The 19,051-nt window shown below is 43.7% G+C and overlaps 1 protein-coding gene across 1 annotated transcript in view; it reads right to left on the bottom strand.

Annotated features, from left to right (window-relative positions):
* Positions 1–18,716, bottom strand: part of Vat1l (vesicle amine transport 1 like) — a 165,347-nt gene extending 146,631 nt beyond the window's left edge. Inside the window, exon 1 of the mRNA XM_034522935.2 lies at positions 18,368–18,716. Coding sequence (XP_034378826.1) covers positions 18,368–18,594 — 227 coding nt within the window. The 5' untranslated portion in view covers positions 18,595–18,716. The remainder of the gene's footprint in view (positions 1–18,367) is intronic.
* Positions 18,717–19,051: the final 335 nt, after the last annotated feature.

Genomic DNA, 19,051 nt, shown 5'->3' with positions numbered 1-19,051 from the left:
AGTTTGTGATGGAAATGTAAAATAAAAACTGTATCTGAAAAATCCTCAACTCATGCTTTTTTTTCCTGATTTTAGGAAATAGCTTCAAGACACCATGAGCTCCTGTTCAGTGAGTATTGAGTAAAGATATTGAGGTCACTTTGCCCATGGTTGGTAGCAGTCAGTGCCCTCTCCCACTGTAGCATGGCTATCTCAGCATATCCGTGATATATGATATCATGGCTGAGCAACCCAGATTCTGTATCTTTGGATACATGGTAAGACCCCTTTAAGTTTTTTTCTTTCTATAAGCATGAATATTCTACCCCAGATCAGAGGGTCTTTAGTTTAAGTGTTATAGATTGAATTTAAAATGTGCCCCCATGGAGTCCTGTTTTCAATGTTTGCTTCCTGACTAATCCTGCTAATTGGAAGTCTGTGGCACTTCTAAGATATAAGGGCAGAAGTAAATAGGGTCAGGCCCTCATTCTTTCTGTTTCCTGGTTTGTTTCAATGTGAACAGCCTATTTCATGCTCATCAAACCATGAACTAAGCCGCCTTGCCTTCCTTGCCATGTTGAATTGAAACACTCCAAAAATGAGAGTGAAGAGAATTTTTGTCAGAGATTGTGGTCACAGTAGTATGAAAGTAAAAAATGTGCCAGGCAATCCCCCATTGCCATTAGGGTTTCAAGGCACCGCCATGCTGAGTAGTGTCAGCCCTTCCCATGCAGAGGGATGTTCAAGAAGTGATGGGGTTCTTTCTAATGGACTTCTCTGAAAATGGAACCCAATGAGAAAATCAACTGATTCATGACTAGTGAATATGACAGACCAGTTATAAGGCACTTACTGCATCCAAGGTTAAGTGACTTATACAGGTGGTATTATTTTTACTTTATACAATGCACATAATAATGATAAGAGATAATGATATTGTCCCAATTTTATAAAGAACAAAATGGGGGCACGTTGAGGTTCATAATACCAAGAGGGGGTTGTACAAATCCAGAACTTCTCTACTTACTTCTTTTGTAAGATATTACCCAGCATTCCCAGTTACAGAGACCGAACCTCTGCATTCAGCACACTGAGCACCTGATGTTTAGCAAGTAGTATGCTAGGTCTTGGACGCCCAGAATTAACACACTTGAAATCCTCATAGAAAAAAAATCCCTGAAAGTTCACTACAGTATGATGGGCTGAGTACTTTTATTGAACATAGAAGCAGAGCACTTTTTGGCCACCAGGGATATGCTGAGATAGAAGGGAGCTAGAGAGTCCAAACACTGACACCCAGAAGGTTTTATTAAAGAAGTAATTCGGAGATCCTCTGCCATCCCCGAAGATGTATTTAAATCCTTCACTTTAATTTTCTCTCGTCTACATGAGTAGATAGCTTGACTTCCTTGGGGATTGTCTTGGGCATTGGGCATTCCACTGGTCATGCTGTCGGTATAGATCTATCAACAATACTTGTTATACAGAACTGGTCTCACACAGCAACTGCTCCATAAGTGCGAGCTGTTTCTTTGATCACCATTCTCATAACACAAAGAGGGCGTCACAGGTCAAGTTCACTGGAGAACAGACTAAAATTGAGATTTCTATACATTCTGACAGTAAGTACTCAAGGGAACAATGTGATCATTGCGAGGGAAGTTAGTTTGGGCAGAGGAAAGGTTGGTTTCTGATGTACTCATACAGAGGTTTTTGAGTCCACGAAAACTCCTGTCCTCTTAGCAGTTCTTAGTCAAGACGAGGGGAGTAGGCTTTATATCTTGTGCTGAGTAATTATGGGTTGAGAGCTGCACACAGAGAGAGATAGAGATAGAGATAGAGATAGAGATAGAGAGAGAGAGAGAGAGAGAGAGAGAGAGAGAGAGAGAGAGAGAGATCCTGGACAAGGAGGAGTGTCTTTGGCTGAAATTAATTTTTAGAAGAGGATGAGCTATTAGTGGTCAGTAGTCATAGTGCCCAGTATCAGGACGAATAAAGACTGGGGTCCTAAGAACAGTGGCAAAATACCCATTTTTAAGCATTTCATTCCCTCATGTTCATGGAACAGTTATTACTTGTGAATATTTAAGGGATTCTTTTTGTGGTAGGCCCTGAGAAGGAAGGTCTTGTGCATCCTAATGACGAATTATATAAAACTTGAAATTAGAATAAGACCATTAATTAAGGATGTGAAATAGTAAAAGAAAAGGAGAATGGGGAATTAACGAGATCAAAGGACAAAGAAAGGGGCAGATACTAAGGGAAAAGAAAACAGAAGGGGCTTAGCAGGCAGGGCCACCAAAATACTTGCAGAATTGACATATTTCTTGGCATAAAAGTTGGAATTAAATTATAGCCAAGTGTTCCCTATATGTCTGTAGGAAGCTGAGCTCACGGACTGTTGCAGAATACTTGGCATCAAGGAAAAGTCCTTCAAATTCCAAGTGGAATTTGACATCCAATGGACACCAAGGACCTCAGAATATGAGACATTCTCTACCAATTAGGAGAGGGACCAAGCAGATCTAATTAGAGACTCTGGCCAAGAAGAAACTGCCAGAGAATGTGAGGCACTCATTATTCTGGTCTTGTTTTACTGATAATATGTTCATCAAAGTGCTTAACTCCAATCCAGGTAGGGTCAAGGAAGCAAACGTTTGATTCATTTTATTTCTTCAGAACTAAAGTTTTAGTATCTGTTTGTTACTCCCAGCTGGTAGCATGTGCATGCCCGGAAAAATAGGTATTGATTGATCTGAGAAAAATCTTGTTCATATTTTTTTCTTTTCTCTTTAAGCTCCCATTTTGATATCTCAAGACTGTGGAAATAATTTGCTCGTGGAAGGAAAATTATGTGCAAAGCAAGGACACCTTGTATGTAACTCTCAAAGAACATCTTATATGAGGACAGCCAGAACTGTCCTTAGTGAGTCACAGTATGGAAAAAAACCTATGTTCAATCAGAGGGTGAAAAGACCGTGTTTTGGATAGTCCCGTCCCCTTCTTCCTACTTTTCTTGACCACAGTCCCCTTTGAATCTGGATCCATATATTTCTGCCTGCCCTCTCTAACCACAATTGTTAAGTAAACAAGCTTTTACATCCATATGATGAATAAGAAATTTCCCCATCCATCTGATGTTTTTTCATAGTCTACCATTTTCTTATTAAGTAGACAATGGGATTGTTGCCCTACCTGAATCCCTGTCCCTATAACGTGAACAGTGATGATGGATGCTATTAACAAAGGGTATAGCTGTATGAATTCTTTATTGCTACTGTGTCTGGAGAAAGAACTGTATTCAGATCATCTGTCTAAATTAGTATTCAAGACACACTCCACTGGTATTTTCACCATGTAATAAAATAGCCAAAGAGACATATTGAGAATGTAAAGATCCAGAGCCAGTTTTCAACAGACACAGAAAAGCATGGCACAAATAAGCTCTCTTGGATGCCAAGACTAACACTTTTGATTTGGGAGATGTTGAGCTATTTATCTACTCAACCCCTGGGAGAGGCAGGAGGTATTCGTTCCTATGATAGTTGCTGAAAAGGTTAACATCTCTATGTTCCCTGTTGTGTGCTGACCAAGGCATGAGCTCCAGAAGGGTTCTTGGCAACAGCTCCTTGTATGGAACATTCATTCTCATCCAATTTAGATTCAACAGACCCTCTGTGTTTTGGGGGTTGGCTAGGCAATGATGTTATGACACTGACAGTGACATCTGTGCCTCCCAGGAGTTCAGAGCTCAGCAAATAAATGACTACACAGTGTGACAATTCCACAAGAGGCTGCTATACAAGGGTCATAGCCATCACGGAGAAAGTGGCTATTATGTTGTCTCATTGAGATTGGGTGCTTCCCGAAGGAAAGAACTGGATGGACATGCTTTTTATATTCATTCTTCAAATCCTCTGGCCCTAACCCACCTCTCCACGGAGAGGAAAAGGGTTCATAGTGACCCCAGCTTGACTCCTTTATAAAGTTATCAAGGACACAGGAGTCCCAAATAGAAACAGTCCACTGTGCTAGAGTAGGAACATTATTTCCCAGGACGCTGCTACCGATTACAAGATGTATAAGAAAACAATTGTTTCAATGGGACAAATGGAGAGAGGTAAAGACTAGCACAGCCTCTAATGGGAACAGCCTCTATCTAGGCTAGCCAATATGGTAGCCACAAGACACAGATACGGATACCAAACCCTTAAAATGTCGTCATTGTGGCTGAATACAAAAGTCACTTTGATGGTTGATGTGACCAAATACCCAACATAAGTTAGGAGAAGGAATGTTTTCTTTTGGCTCATATTTATAAACACTCAGTCCCCAGCCTCTCTCTCCACTGAGTCTGGGTGTGTGTATGAACAGGCTAGCATGGTGCTGGGGACATGGAGAAGGGGGTTGTTCACTTTATGGTACACAGGAAGCAGGACAGCAAGGAACTGGGAACTCACATAACGTCCAAGAGGCCCTCTTTCTCCATCTAGGTCCCAGCCATTAGAGCTTCCGGAACACCCCAAAATATTTCTAGCAGCTAGGGACCAAGTGTTCAACACATGAACCTCTCGGGGCAGGGGGGAGCAGTATTTCAAATTCAAGCCATAGCATTAAGGAACTGAGTTTCAAATGTTGTTTCATTAATATTTAAGTGTCATTAGCTTCAAAAAAGGAGACGGTAGCAGGATCATGATGCTTCCCTCTTCCCCATAGACAGTTAGCAACTCCAGAAGTCTGTCTTTCAAACATGCTTAGTGCAGGGCACATGAAAGCATGGCAAACAATGCCTCTTCCACTGGAGACTCAAACAGGAAAACATTCGAGAGTTTTGAGCTTTCCCCCTTTTCCCCCTTCTCTTTACCCCCCCAGTTCTGCTTGGCTGGCAGCTCAGGCTATACACTAGTGTAACTGGGAGCAGGAGAACCAGGTAAATCAAAGGCTTGCTGGATTGAAGTGCGTTGGAAAGAGCAAAGATTTACCCCTGGAAACTGGAAGGAGGAAGGTGAGCAAAGATAAATATAAAAGACCAGAGAGTAAGGACAGAGTTTAGAATCTGGCAGAGGGGCCAGGGAAATGGCTCAACCTGTAAAGAGCTTGCTGCACAAGCATTCTCGCCTTATCTCAGATCCCTAACACTCATGTGGAGAGCTGGGCACAGCTATTCACCCTTGTAATACAGCATTGGGGAGGCAGACAGGAGCAGCATGAGGCTTGCTGGTTAGCCAGTCTAGCTGAACTGGGGAGCTCTAGGCTTAATAAGAGACGCTGTCTCAAAACAAACAAAGGAATGACTGACTGGCTGAATAAATAAATAAGGTGGAGAGTAAAAGATAAAGCTGCCGTGCAAAGCTCTGGTATCCATGAACAGTCATGGACACACACACACGCATGCACGCACGCACGCACGCACGCACGGGAGGTAGGAGGAGGGAGGGATGGAAGAGGGCAGAGATAATCTGGAGAAACCAGGAGGCATCTGGGGGAGGGGGTGTCAACAGGAAAACACTATTTTCAAGCCCTTTCTCAAGATCCTTTCTCTAATGGATCCAGATTTCTTGTTTTCTAGAGGATGCTGGGTTGACACAGCTTCTCCGTTGTTTCAAGTTTGATATCTACTCAGGAGAGAACAAGCCCAGCTATGCTGAAGAACAGAAAGAAAAGAATGTGACTAGGAAGGGAAAAGCAAACTGCCCAAGGAAGGAGCCAAGTGCCACTGGCTGAGGACACAGGCCTTGCAGCTTGAAGGAAGGAGGAGGGAGGAGGGAGGAGGGAGGAGGGAGGAGGGAGGAGGGAGGAGGGAGGAGGGAAGAGGAAGAAGGGTGACAATGGCCTTTGCTATTTATCTCCTCTTGTCCCAGAGGTGCTGGCTGTTCCCCAGGTCAGATCAAGAAGGCCCTCTGAACTGAAGCTGCTGTTTCAGGAAATGGAAGGTTACATCAATGCCTGCATGAAGCATTCTCCAGTTCCGACTGCAAGGTTGAGTCAGAGTGTATGACAAAACCCCCAAACGGAACAATTTTAGTGAGTTTTGCTGGCAGGATAAAAAGAATCCAATTACAAAATCACTCAGACCAATCATAAGAACGGTGGTCTTAATAGCTCTCCATTAGCTGACTGAGCTACGGTAGCACAGATAAATGGAAAAGCAATTCTCTTTGATCCCACGCAAGGCCTGTTTTTCTTCTCCCACCAAAGACGACAATGAGTAACCATTCTGGGAGGAAAGAAGGAGCTATGCAGAATGCAGTGAGAGTCTTGCAAGAGTTCACACAAATTCAGGACACAAACTATCTGCATGGGGCAGGGCACTGCCCATTGTGTATCAATTTCCTTGATAAACAACTGTGTCCTTTGAGGAGAAAAACAAAATGGGAAAAACAGATGGGAGAATTTAGGCATGGATGAAGACAGCTACAATGTATCAATGTTGTATTTGTTACTAATCAAGCTGTTTTCCCTGGCTCAAATCTAAGCTCTGTCTTATTATCTGCCTGGTTAGTGTTTAGTTCTTGTGTGGTGCTAAGGTTCAAACTCCAGGTTCTGTACACGCTAAGAAAACATTCTACCCTGACCTAACTTATATCCCTAGCCCAGATCTCCAGATCTTGATCAAATTCATTCACCTCTCTGATTCCATTTCTTCATTTGGTGCCCTACAAGATAGCTACAGGACCCTTAGAATAGTGTCCATAACACAGAAGAAGGCTTCCATGAGGGTTATTATGATATAAATAATGAAATAATAATAATAATAATAATAATAATAATAATAATAAATAACAATAATAAATGAATGACATAAAGGAAATGATGACAGCATCCTTATGTTATCTTCAAAACATGAGACTATGACTCTAGGCAGCGTTGGCACAAAATAGATGTATAATATGGATGCTCCATGGGTGATGGGGGCCAAAAAGGATGGCAGAAAAGGGTCATAATTTAAAGGGTAAAATAGGAGAACCATATCCCGAACACCCATACAACAGCTCACAGGAGACACTTCCAACTATTTGAAGATCAAGGAGAGGGCATTGGGGGTTAATGTGTAACAAAGAAAGATGGGAACAGAGTCATGGAAATACAGTTTCTTTCCAAATTCTGTTGCTGATACACATTCTTTGAGGGATATCCGAGTGAATGCCCCTGGAATAACAGTTATCAGAGGCAGCCCCCAGGTTCTCTCAGACAGCCCTGGCCTCCGGCACTTGGTGGAGACAGAGGTCAATAGGGAGAAAATTACAGACTATCCTCAGAGCTCAGAGCCCTGCATTTCTCAGCCCAGAGAAGGTAGTTATTAGAGATCAGGGAAGTAACTCTAGGTTCCACAATCACACGGTGTGTTAAGAAGAAATAAAACTCTCTGAAAATGTATTTCCTCTGGGGTTCATCCAGTCCTTACTCAAAGACCCACCAGCAGCAGATTTTTGAAGAGATTACCTTTCTTGTTGGGTAAAAATGCTAGATGGACACAGGTTTCTTATTGATGAGGAGGGCATCTTAAAAGCTACCTCTATCCTGGGTGGCTGCTAGCTATGTTACAATAGCCTTAATTATTACCTGCATGACCAATCATTTATTTATCTATCCTGTGACTACTTATTGAATGTCTATTTTAACCCAGGCCACACTTGGTATGTAATAGTTCATTGGTGATGTTAGAATTTCCAAGATTATTACACAGGTATAATAGACTTTATTCTGTATTATTTAATAACTTTGAAATAAGAAATATAAGATCCTAAAAAGGAATGAACAAGGCTACAGTTCCAGCCCTTGCTCTGGTCTCCCATCTTTTCTGGATGAGAGTCTCTCCTAACTGGGCACGGTGGCATGTACCCACAATCCCAACACTCAGGAAGTTAAGGACTATGAGTGTGAAACCAGGCTGGGCTACATAGTGAGTTCAAGGCCAGTCTGTGCGACTAAGTAACATCTTGACTCAGAAAACACCGAGGGGAGAGAGGAGTGAGGAAGGAGTAAAAAGGAACTTTCTATGTACAGCGGTGGCTGCCATTATAATCAGTCCAGTGTGAGTCCAGTATGGTTCTTTTCTTTCTCTTTAAAAGGAAACTCTTTTCTTCTTTTGAGATTATAATGTCATTTCTCCTTCCATTTCCTCCCACTAAATCCTCCCATGTGCCCTTCCTTACTCTTTTTCAAATTCATAGTCTCTTCTTAATATTAGCTGTGCACACACACACACTCCCTAAATACATTGGTACAACCTGCTTCATTTGAGTATCTTTTACACACACACACACACACACACACACACACACACACACACACACACACTCCCTCAATACATAATTACCCCCTGCTCAGTTTGTATATATTTTTTTGTAATTCTTACCAATATCCTTCGATCACAGTTCTCTGTTGATTTTGGAGTATCTGTTCCGCCACATACAATACACTCACACACAGAGTACATACATAACACTCACACAAGCATGTCTGCATGCCAGCTCCCCATCTCCCCCCCTCCAAAAAAAATTCCAAGTGGGCTGCTAATCACACAGTAGTATTATTTTAGGCCAGTGTAGGAGAGAACAAGACAATTACAGTCCAAGTTCTTTATTCCTTTGGGGACTTGGGAGAAAGAACGAGAAAAATCTAGAGGCTGTCAAGCAATGACCAGTCAGATTCTTTCCTAGCTACATGAAAATCAGAAGGAAAACATTTTTGCTGTACAGAGGCTTGCTAAAACCTGTACAAGGCATCCAAGGCTAGAGGTTGACACCCTTGTCAGTCTTGAGATGGAGAGTCACCGGTAGGAGCTAGCTAGAGCAGAGATCTGTCACAATGGTCAGCAGAGATTCGACAAAAACAGAGATGAGGGAGAAACAGGTGCTTATCCCTCTGAAGGTTCCTAAGCTTGGTTCAGGTCCTGGCACACTACAAGAGCACAATATATCTGGATTCTGTTTCTTCTGCTCTTTCTTCAGGAATCAGCCTTGGTGTATCCTTCTAAGGCTTCTCTAAATCTTGGGGTACTGCAAACTTTTGGGGAGACATATGGGGCTGAATGGTGGGATCCCTCCAGAAAACCTTATGAGAGAGGGGATAGGAAAGTAGCTCAATGATAAAGTATTTGCCAAGCAAACATATGGTCCCAGGTTCTATCCCTCGCATTGCACACAGGAAGAAGTTTTATGGAGTACTGGGGGACCTTCTATTGTATTTCTTTGCATCTCTTCCACATCAATAATATCTTTTGGACACATAATATGTGCCACAGAAATCCTTAACTAAACAAACATTTAATACACCAATATCACTACCAGGTACTTTAGGTCCACTACCTTTCTGTGTATGTATGTATGTATGTATGTATGTATGTATGTATGTATGTATGCTTGCATGTATGTTTGTATGTATGTATGCATGTATGATGTATGTGTGGGTATATTATGGGTGTCAGTGTGAGAGCATGTGTAGGTGCATGTGTAGATAGATATTTACATCTGTGCTTTTGTGAGAGGAAACTGAAAATCAACCTGAGTTACCAGTCCCCAGAAGTTGTCTGTCCACTTTATTTCTTGTTTTTGTATTGTTCTGATGTCTTGTTGTTTGAGACAGTCTCTCACTAGGACCTTGGGCTCATCAAGTAGACTTCAGTGGTTGGCCATTGAGCCTTGAGGATCTACCTCATTGAAGCTGAGATTATAAGTGTATACCACCACACTTGTTTTTTTTATATGGGGACTGGGGACTGAATTCAGGTTCTTACACTGGGGCTTGCAATCGCTTTACCAACTGAACCATCCCCAAAGTCCCCATTAACTATTTTTATCCTTACACAGAAACCTTATCCCATTGGTACTATTACGCCTATATCGCATATGAACAAATTGAGGCTTCATCCCATAGTTATACAAGTTTCTAAGATGATCAGACACATGGCTCACACCCAGGACCACTTCACTGCAAATACTCACTTTAAATATCAAAGGCTTGCACATGGTGCCATTCCAAGATATGAATCATGATGCTTCCTTGCATAGGAAATAATTATCTTGCTTTGAGCTCTGTGGACCACATTCCTTTAGAGAAGTTGAGAGTAATAAGACCTGATGCTTTAGCTTGCTAGCAGGGTTTTGTTGGGGAATGTGCTATTTGGCATGCCCTGATCCCAGCCAGTGCTGAAGAGGAGACTAGATGAAGCAGGAGTCGGGGGTCACCAGCAAAAGAAGATTAAAGGCAGAAGCTGACTGCATGCTCTTATGAAGAAAATATCACATTCAAAGACGAAGCAGCGCTTTCCATGGGAGCATCACTGCTGTCTCCTGAGCCTTCAAACATAAAACTCACTCATTTCAATGCCATGACTCCAGCCAATTTCCTGTATGAGATCACACACGGAGGAACTAATTTGAGATTACATGCCTGCTGCCCTTTCCTATGAAGAGTCTCTTCTGGCTCTAATTAAACTTTTTCTTCTACGACAAATGCCAAGATGTCAAAAGGATTCATCTTGGGAAAGAGAAGTGTTAGAACTACTAGGGGGTAAAAATTCCTGTGTCTGGGTGAGCTTTGTTGTTAGCATTGGATGCCACTGATTGATCCGAAGGTCATGGGATTTGCAATCCTTTGAATTTACAGTGAAACAAACACTGAAGGACGGATTACCCATGCATACTCAACTGGCAGAGAATCCATGCCACTCCTCATGGATGCTATATAAGGACTGGTGTAATGGTAGTCACAGAACAGTATCATAGAGAATAGCATAGTCTACCCTCAACCCTATAAATAAGAATCAAAAGCCAACTTCCTACTCCTTGCTGCCAATATGGTTCAGAACCAAGAGATATCTGAGAGTCTCAGAAAGGAAAATGACTTTTATTGGGCACCTATTATGTATGGGCAAGGTATTTTGGGAGCTGCTGTAGTTTGAATATGAAATGTATCCTCAAAGGCCCATGTGTTTGAGCACTTGGTCCATGCTGGGAGTGCTGTGTGGGAGGGTTGTAGAGCCTTCAGGAGGTAGAGGCTTACAGGCAAAAATGGGTGGGGCACTAGGGGTGAGTCTTAAGGTTTTATATCACAACCTCGATTCAGTCTCTCTTTGCTTACTGCCAATGTGACATGAGCAGCTGGCCTCCTGATCCTACCACCATGCATTCCCCACCAGGATGGAAGGTATCCCCTCAAACTGCAAGCCAGAAAAACATTTCTTCCTCAATTTGCTTGTTGTTGGTATTTTATCACAGCAGTGAGAAAATTAGCTTAAAATGAGGGCTTCCCTAGACTTTTCCAATCATCACAATACCTAATATCAGGCATTATTACTAGGATGAGTTACGAAGTGCTATTTGTTTAGGCTCAAACAGCCACAGTGGGTACAATTAGAATCAGAATCCAAATTCACAAACGTTTTTGCAGTATTTCTACCTAACTTCTAACTCCCAGTTTCTTCTCCTGAAAAACATGGTTGTTAATTCCTGGGCTACCATCCTTCCGGAGTGGGAAGCATAAGATTTATAAAATGATGTGCCTAACATACTTTGATTCCCCACAAGGATGCTTCAGGAGGGGGACTTGGTGGGCATGACTGTCAGCCATCATTCCCTGTGCCCAGGATGAAGTACCTCTGGTTTCTAATTAGTCTCTCTCTCATTGAGCTCTGGCTGCTGTCTGTGGGAAGTTACTACATGTCAGACGTTGTAACCTTTCATCTTCATTTTGTATGTAAGGAAAAAGCTCAGACTCAAACACATGACTAACAAAAAGGAAAGCAAGATACTAAATCAAGGCTGCCTGTAACCAAAGCCACTTTCTATGGGCAAAACCGATTCTTACTCAGCTTACTTTCCTACCAAAGAGGGTTGACCAATCATCTCCAGCTATACTTTCTAAAGGGTGAATGAATGAACGGATACTGATAATTTCTCCTTTAAACCCAGAGCTTCATGGGTGCTATGCAAATGCTCTACCACTGAGCTACATCCTTCATTCAGAACAAGCTCTTTCTGAGTGGGCTCATTGTTACTTTCTCTTGATCTTACACTACTTGCAATTCTATAACATCAACTCCAAGGAAGTTTAAGGACATACCTGATGCCAGAATGTAATCTCAATTATGACATGAGTGACTTTCAGCAAATTAAAACACTCTAAATGGCATTGTTAAGCTAATTGAAATGACTTTGTTTGTATTTTAGTGAAACTATTTCCACTTGATTAAATCCTGCACCACATAAAATATGACTACAAATTTTAATTTCTCTGTCTTGTTGGCCGTCCACTATAAATTTTTCCAGCTACTGCTTCTGTTATTGGGGTCATGCTTTGATGGCTATTGCTCGTTTTATCATAATGGAAAAAGTTGGAGGAAGAGAGGAACTTACGTGATTCTGAGAGAGGAAGGAGGAGGAAGGATGGAATGAATCAAGATTAAAATAGTCTCAAAGGGACAAGATGGCTCTCTATAGTTAAAATAATGGGGTGAACCATGATAGAAGAGCCACCGTGTTACAGGTTAGACCTTAAATGTCTCCCCTAGGTTCACATGTTTGAATATGTGGTCTGTAGCTGATGAAGCTATTTTGGGAAATTGTGGAACCTTTGGGACCTGTGCATGGCTGGTTGAGGGGGGTTAGTAAAACCAGTGTAAGTTTTTCAGGATTATAACCTGACCTCATTTCTAAGCTCTCTGCTTCCTGATCCGTTACTATGCAAGCCAGCAGCAGCTACCAGCTCCTACCACTATGGAGTGAGCGTCTCCAGCCACCATGCCTTGTCACCATTCCTTGTCTGCCATGATGGACTGGTTTTTCCAAACTGTGAGCCAAAAAAAAAAAAAGAAAAAAAAAAAAAAAAAAGAAAGAAACCTATCTTCCTTTAGGTTGCTTTTGTCAGACATTTGGTCTCAGTGGTGAGAAAAGATACCCGATGATTTTGTGTTCCTTCCTAGTTAGTCAAAGTGCTGGGATATCTAAACTGGGTAAGGTGACACACATTCCAACTTTGGAGAGCTGAAGCAGGGGGATTGCAAGTTCCAAGTCAGCTGGTGATGTCTACTGAGACCTTGTCTCAAGATAGAACAAAACAAAAGGACCAAAGAGTTTCTATCTTATTATTGGACAAACAGGAGCCATCCCTGTCCCCCGCCTCATTAGCAAGATGATAAGGAAACAAGAGCTTCAGTAGAGGAGAGCAGAGTGACCCCTGAGCTGGCAGCCAGGTCTGCTCATTACCAAAGGACTCTTAATTATGAGTCATCACAGAGGCACAGAGTCACCGTTTCATGTCAAACCCCACTCCCTTCATTCAACACAGAAGAACCCAGAACACTGTAGCCCAATTTCCGTGCCAGAGCACCTTTCAAGTTGGGCACTGGGAGTTCTGAACATAATTTCTCAATTTTATGAGCAGCGGTGTCACTGAACCTCCCAGACTCCGACTGCTTACTTGAACAAACTCAGAGCACATCACGGCCGTACTTCATCCCATCCACCTCATTAGCGACAGTTTAATAGTATTGTGATTTAGGACATCTCGTCTTCAAGTTGTCAGTGTTTGCCCGTTAATCAAAGGAAGCAAAGGAAAAAAAAATGTACTACCCTGAGCAGTTACAAGGTTTAATGAGCAAGGGTGTTCTTTATCAACAGTCCTGGTAAATTTATCCTCAAGGTATTTTATACCTCAGAAGCACAGAGGAAATGGAAGTGACACAAATACAAAGGGACATCTCGGGGCAGACATTTTGAGTCTTGTTAGTTCTGTGTCCAATGGATTAAAATCGTTCTTGGAGCTTTCTCTGCATTATCCATCACTGGGTCTACCTGCATCTTTGTGCCTGCTCCCTCTCTTGTTCTTTATCTTTGGCATTACGATCTCCTAATCTCTGGCTCCCAAATGTAAGGAGTCCATGAAGAATATGGACTCGGGTTTTTGTTTTTTGTTGTTGTTGTTGTTTTGTATCTTTCTTTTACTTGGAAGTCTAAAGTCCTGACAAGTTTTTCTTAGCGACATTGACCTTGTAGCTCTATAGAAGCAGTCAGTTTCTAGCTCCTAACAACTTTCCCGCGAGTGGACATTCTTGCCCCGTCTCCTACACACCCTCATGACATATTAGAATTCTACCCATCTGCTGTCTTGCTTCTGGTGTGGCCTGCCCTCGGCCCATTTTTAGATCAGCCAATGTGGTCCTGAGTAGCCTGAGCCATTTTTCATACAACTGGTCTCCTTCCAGCAGTTTCATATGGCCTCTTGCTGTAAATCACTCTGGGAAAATAAATGTCCCCTATCCATTAGTGACTTTCTACCACAAGCCAATTTAAGCCACAAACTAGACAAGACTTGTTAATGGCCACTTAAATACATTCCTGCAGCCCGACCTGGAGACCTTCAGCCAGCTTCAAACCTCACCAGCTTGTGTTCAAAACACACAACGGCAACAAGGTCACAGGTCATCAGACCCTCATCAGGTAGGAAAACCATGCCCCCTGGTTTGTCTAGGATCCTTCCAGTTTGCCCCTGCTATCCCAGTGTAATATGGATCATTTCCCTTTCAAAACCACTCGAGCTTGAATGACAAGACTCTATAAGGTAGTGATGGCGATGAAAAAAAATAATCGTCTAGATAGTAAGTCACTTATTAACCATTAGTTGCACGTAAAGGTCTTGTGTGTCTTACCTCATTTCAACTCTGGTACAGTGCTAATAAAGGAGGCATCACCATTATCCCCATTTTGCAGACCAGTCCACTGAGGTCTAGGTTCACTAATCAGCCCTGCCAACCAAAGAGTGAGATTGTACTTCATCCAGATCCCTTCTGGGGCTGTTGGTTACTTATAGTTCCCTAGAAAACTGTGCCCTGTTGTATAAACACCTACCCCTGCTTATGAGAGCCCATGCTCCCTTTAGCAGCCCTGCCAGTCACCTAAAGGCTTACACTGTTTCTTGCTCTTGTGAGGAACTGACTCTGCAGAGGGATCCAGCTGAGACCATACCCTTGTTTAGCTCTCTCTCTCTCCCTGGCCTAGTTGTATTGCTCTCTTCTCCCTGCAAAGTCTTTCTTAGTAAACTGCTTGCCAAAGGCTCCCTCTACGAGTCTCTGGGTCAAGGAGCCTGGCCCATGGTATCCAGTCAGCAGGGGGACAAGTTAGAACTCGTTTGTCCTCGTAATACCACTACAAGGGCCACCACACTGTCCATGTTTCACAGATGAACCCAGGAAGCTTGCAGAAAGTGAGGCAAGGCCACCAAGAAGCAAGAATTGAGGCTCATACATATACCCAGGTCCACCTTTTATCAAAGGACACACACACACCACACACACACACACACACACACACACACACACATTCATACACACACTCATTTGCTACTTAGGCCCTTAAACCTACTGTTACATAGCCCATTCTATGCAGAATTTGTGACCTGGGCTTCCATCAGGTGACATTTTTTAGAGGGTAGAACCCTCTGTCTTTCCAACCCTACAGAGCCAAGCAAGCAGTGGCTCTTTCTGAGCTGCACTTGAACACATATATAATTCCCGTAGAAATCATATTACTCTGAAAATAACCAAAGTGGTTATTCTTTAGCTATGCATAAGCACAATGGGTCCATATGTATTAAAGCAACAATGGACACAACCACACATGTCACAATCTAGAGAGGCAAGTCACATCTGTGGTGTTTCTGAGGGTCACAAAATAAAACGGAAGGAAAAGAGAAGAAGCCCACATTCTAACTACTGGTTATGTGATATATTTGACAAGTCACCCAATGTCCTCAGTACTCAATTTGTTCTGTAAGAAAAATGCCTGCCCAATCAATCCACAAATTGGAGGGTCAATAGGATAGAATACCCCCCTTTTCCTGCTTCTTTTTGTCCACTTTTATAATTACAGAGTCACTAACTTGAACCCTTGTCCTAGGTCTAATAGTAGTTCGGATGTGCTCTGCTTTGTTTCCACGAAAAAAGGACATCCTATTTGATGATAAAAGGTTTCCATTAAAAACGGAGAGCAGATAAAAGGAGGACCTTCAGCCGCAAGGCCCCAGTTGATTCATAAAAACATGGAATGAGTCATGTTGCCTCTCAAGGCAGAAACTTATAATCAATGGGACTCTTTGACCGGCCAATTCCAGCCCAGTGAAGGATGACAGGCCCAGTGGGCCATCTCCACAAGCTATTCCAACACTGCTGCCTTGCAAACTGATTAATTCTGCTTCTCACTTGCAAAAACAAAAAAAAACCCCAAAAAACAAAAAAACCAACTCAATCTGAGCTCACTACTGTACAGACCTAGTACAGCTTCTGTAGAGAGGGGTGTGTGTGTGTGTGTGTGTGCGTGTGTGCGTGTGTGTGTGTGTGTGGTGTATGTATATACATTTTTAGGCTCCATTAAAGAACACATTTGTATGCCAGGCTTTGAAAAATCACCTTCTCGACTCCTCACTTTTATCTTGAGAAATTATTTCAAAACATCCCTGCCCCTATAGGCATTTTCTGGCAGTTAGCAGGAGGCTACAAAACACGGGAAAGCTGAAGAATACACGCTGATTTGTACTGCACATGAAACCCATTGCTTTTGGAACTGTGGCCCTAATAGTTATTCTTGGAATATGTCCTCAAGAGTCCTAGACCTCCATCTTCAGTGTGAATGAAAGTTCATACGCCTCTCTCTCTCTCTCTCTCTCTCTCTCTCTCTCTCTCTCTCTCTCTCACACACACACACACACACACACACACACACACACACCACTCCTGTATGTGTGTATACATAGGTGCATGATATTTTTGAAGAGATGGTTAAGGACGGGGAGTTACTCATACACGGTAATTATACTAGGTCGATGGTCTTCTATCAACAAATAAAGAAAAATGACATCCCATAACCCCCCTCCAAGCTACCCCCTCAATCCATTCACCTGTCACCACTTACTTAGAATATGCAGTGTGCCAACTGTGCTGGATGCTGGCGATTTATTGGCAAATGGGGTGGGTAAAACCTCTGCCTGCTGGGATCAATCACCCTGGCTTCCTAAGAGTTAATGAAAAGAACAGTACAGGATCCTCAGATTGCCTAAATGCTTCCTCTCTTACACTGAAATTCTCTGCTCACCAGAACACCGTTTAATGTCACGAAGGACGGGGTTCATATATGAAGAACTAACCATGGATCTGCGCTGGCTGCTCTCACCAGCTGCCTCCCGATCTGGCTAATAAAACCCACCTGCTGTCAAGGTGGTGCAGGGGCCAAAAGGAGCCCTTTGCATTTTTTTTCCTGCCTTCAGATCATGTTTGTAGGTGCTGGCTTTCTTTCCAAATCTGTCCTAGGCAGGTTTGAGTATGCTGCTGTTTCTAAGAAGTAGAAACACCAAGGGCTTAGGAGATCCAGATTCATAGTTACTATAGAATGTTGGGTCCAGTGAGCAGCTCCATTAGTCTGCACTCCACTAGAATTCAGGGGCACGGGAGTGCAGTGTGCCCCCAGGCAGAGACAAGCTTTCTCACTTATTACACACTACTGGGGAAATCCCTGATGGTCTAGGCACAGGCATGTTTCCCCATGAGAAATGCGAATAGAGGACCTCTGAGCGTGTGGGCTCCTTCTGAGGCCAGCACAGGAGCTCCTAAGGATGAGGCAAGCAGAAGATGCAGTGGGGGAGAGAGGGCTGCATCCCTGGCCTCACCTTTCACCCAGCTTACAGGCTGAGGATTTAACCCTCTTCATTCTCAGTTCCTTCCCTCACCTAAGTACTGGGAAGGAGGTGTACAAGGGAATGGACCTTGTCCTCAGCCCCATTTAGACACATAAAGGTGAAAAGGGAGATCAAGTGTCAAGCAGCAGTCAGACCACTTACTGGTAGCTCAGCGATCTTGGCAGATCATTTATTCTCCTCCTCCCAGCCCCCAGCCTCCGTTTTCTCACCTCTAAAGCTGGGCACCTGACTTACTGGGTCTCAGAAAGTATTAAACGGGATCGTATATGTAAAACTCCAGACAAAAAGAAACAAAAAGAAAACTAGCACCGGGAACTACGATTACATGGTGATTGCTATTTTTTTAAACCACGCTAACGATTAAGTCCCACCCTTATGTCCCTCCCAATGTTAGCAGCTGAGTTGTCCTACAAGAGGGGCACCAGGCAATTTTCCAGACCTCAAGTCCTAGGCGCCACTATCCTTCCTGTCATCCTACATCTGGTGTGGGGAGAAGGACCACCTCCGAGCATCCTGAGCCCAGGCTCCCTTGGCTTGGGCACCCAGGAGGTTCTGGGAGCCAAGTGTGGATGCAGAGAGGGTGCTCGCTGACTGTGGGTGCTGGGTACCTGGGCAGCATCTCCAGTCTAGGCTCTCCCACCCACTGCCGGTGCGCCCAGCGTGTAAAGAGAGAAAAACCAAAAAGTCGTGGATACTGGACCAGGCTTTGACGCGGATCTTGAGCTCGCCGTCCTGTGGCTCCGGCATGGCCTTTCTGGAGAGCCTCAGCTTGTTGAGCCCTCCGAAGCCGGCCAGCACCACAGCGCGCATCTCCTGGGCATCCCCGAGGCGGTGGGAGCCGTCGCCGCCCTCAGCAGGCTCTTTGCTGGTCTCCTTCTCGATCATCTGTTCAGTCTCCTCCGCTTTCTCTATGCCTTCCTTAGCCATGGCGCACGAGGGGCCGCGGGGCGCACTGGCTGCGGTTGTGAAGGGGGTCGGGGCTGCTCTCCCGCGGGTTCCTCCTGTTGAATGTGGGATGCTCTTCAGTGCAATGGCTGCAACCTCTTGTGAGCGGAGCCGCGGTCCACCGCCTCCGCCGTAATCCTCAGAGGAGCCGCGCCCTGGCGCCCCACCCCCTCCCTCACATTTCCTTCTACTTACTCCAAACCAAATCTCAAGTCCACTTTTTGTGCTGGTCCTAAATCAGGAAATTTGTCTCAACATTAATAACAGATTTCCCCAAGACTCTTGAATACAAACACAGCAGGAGCGGCCAGCTGGATACTCCAACCCCTCGAGTGGGCCAAATACTTGGGTATATACGGCACAGACTGTGGCGCCTTGAAATGGACAGAGACGAATGTCTGGGCCTGGAGGATGCTGCTGCTAGAGACAAGGTTGCCTC

This window comes from Arvicanthis niloticus, chromosome 18 (assembly GCF_011762505.2).
Source record: "Arvicanthis niloticus isolate mArvNil1 chromosome 18, mArvNil1.pat.X, whole genome shotgun sequence".
NCBI lineage: Eukaryota > Metazoa > Chordata > Mammalia > Rodentia > Muridae > Arvicanthis > Arvicanthis niloticus.
The sequence above is the reverse complement of the archived record's forward strand: the minus strand, read 5'-3'. Positions and strand labels throughout refer to the sequence as shown.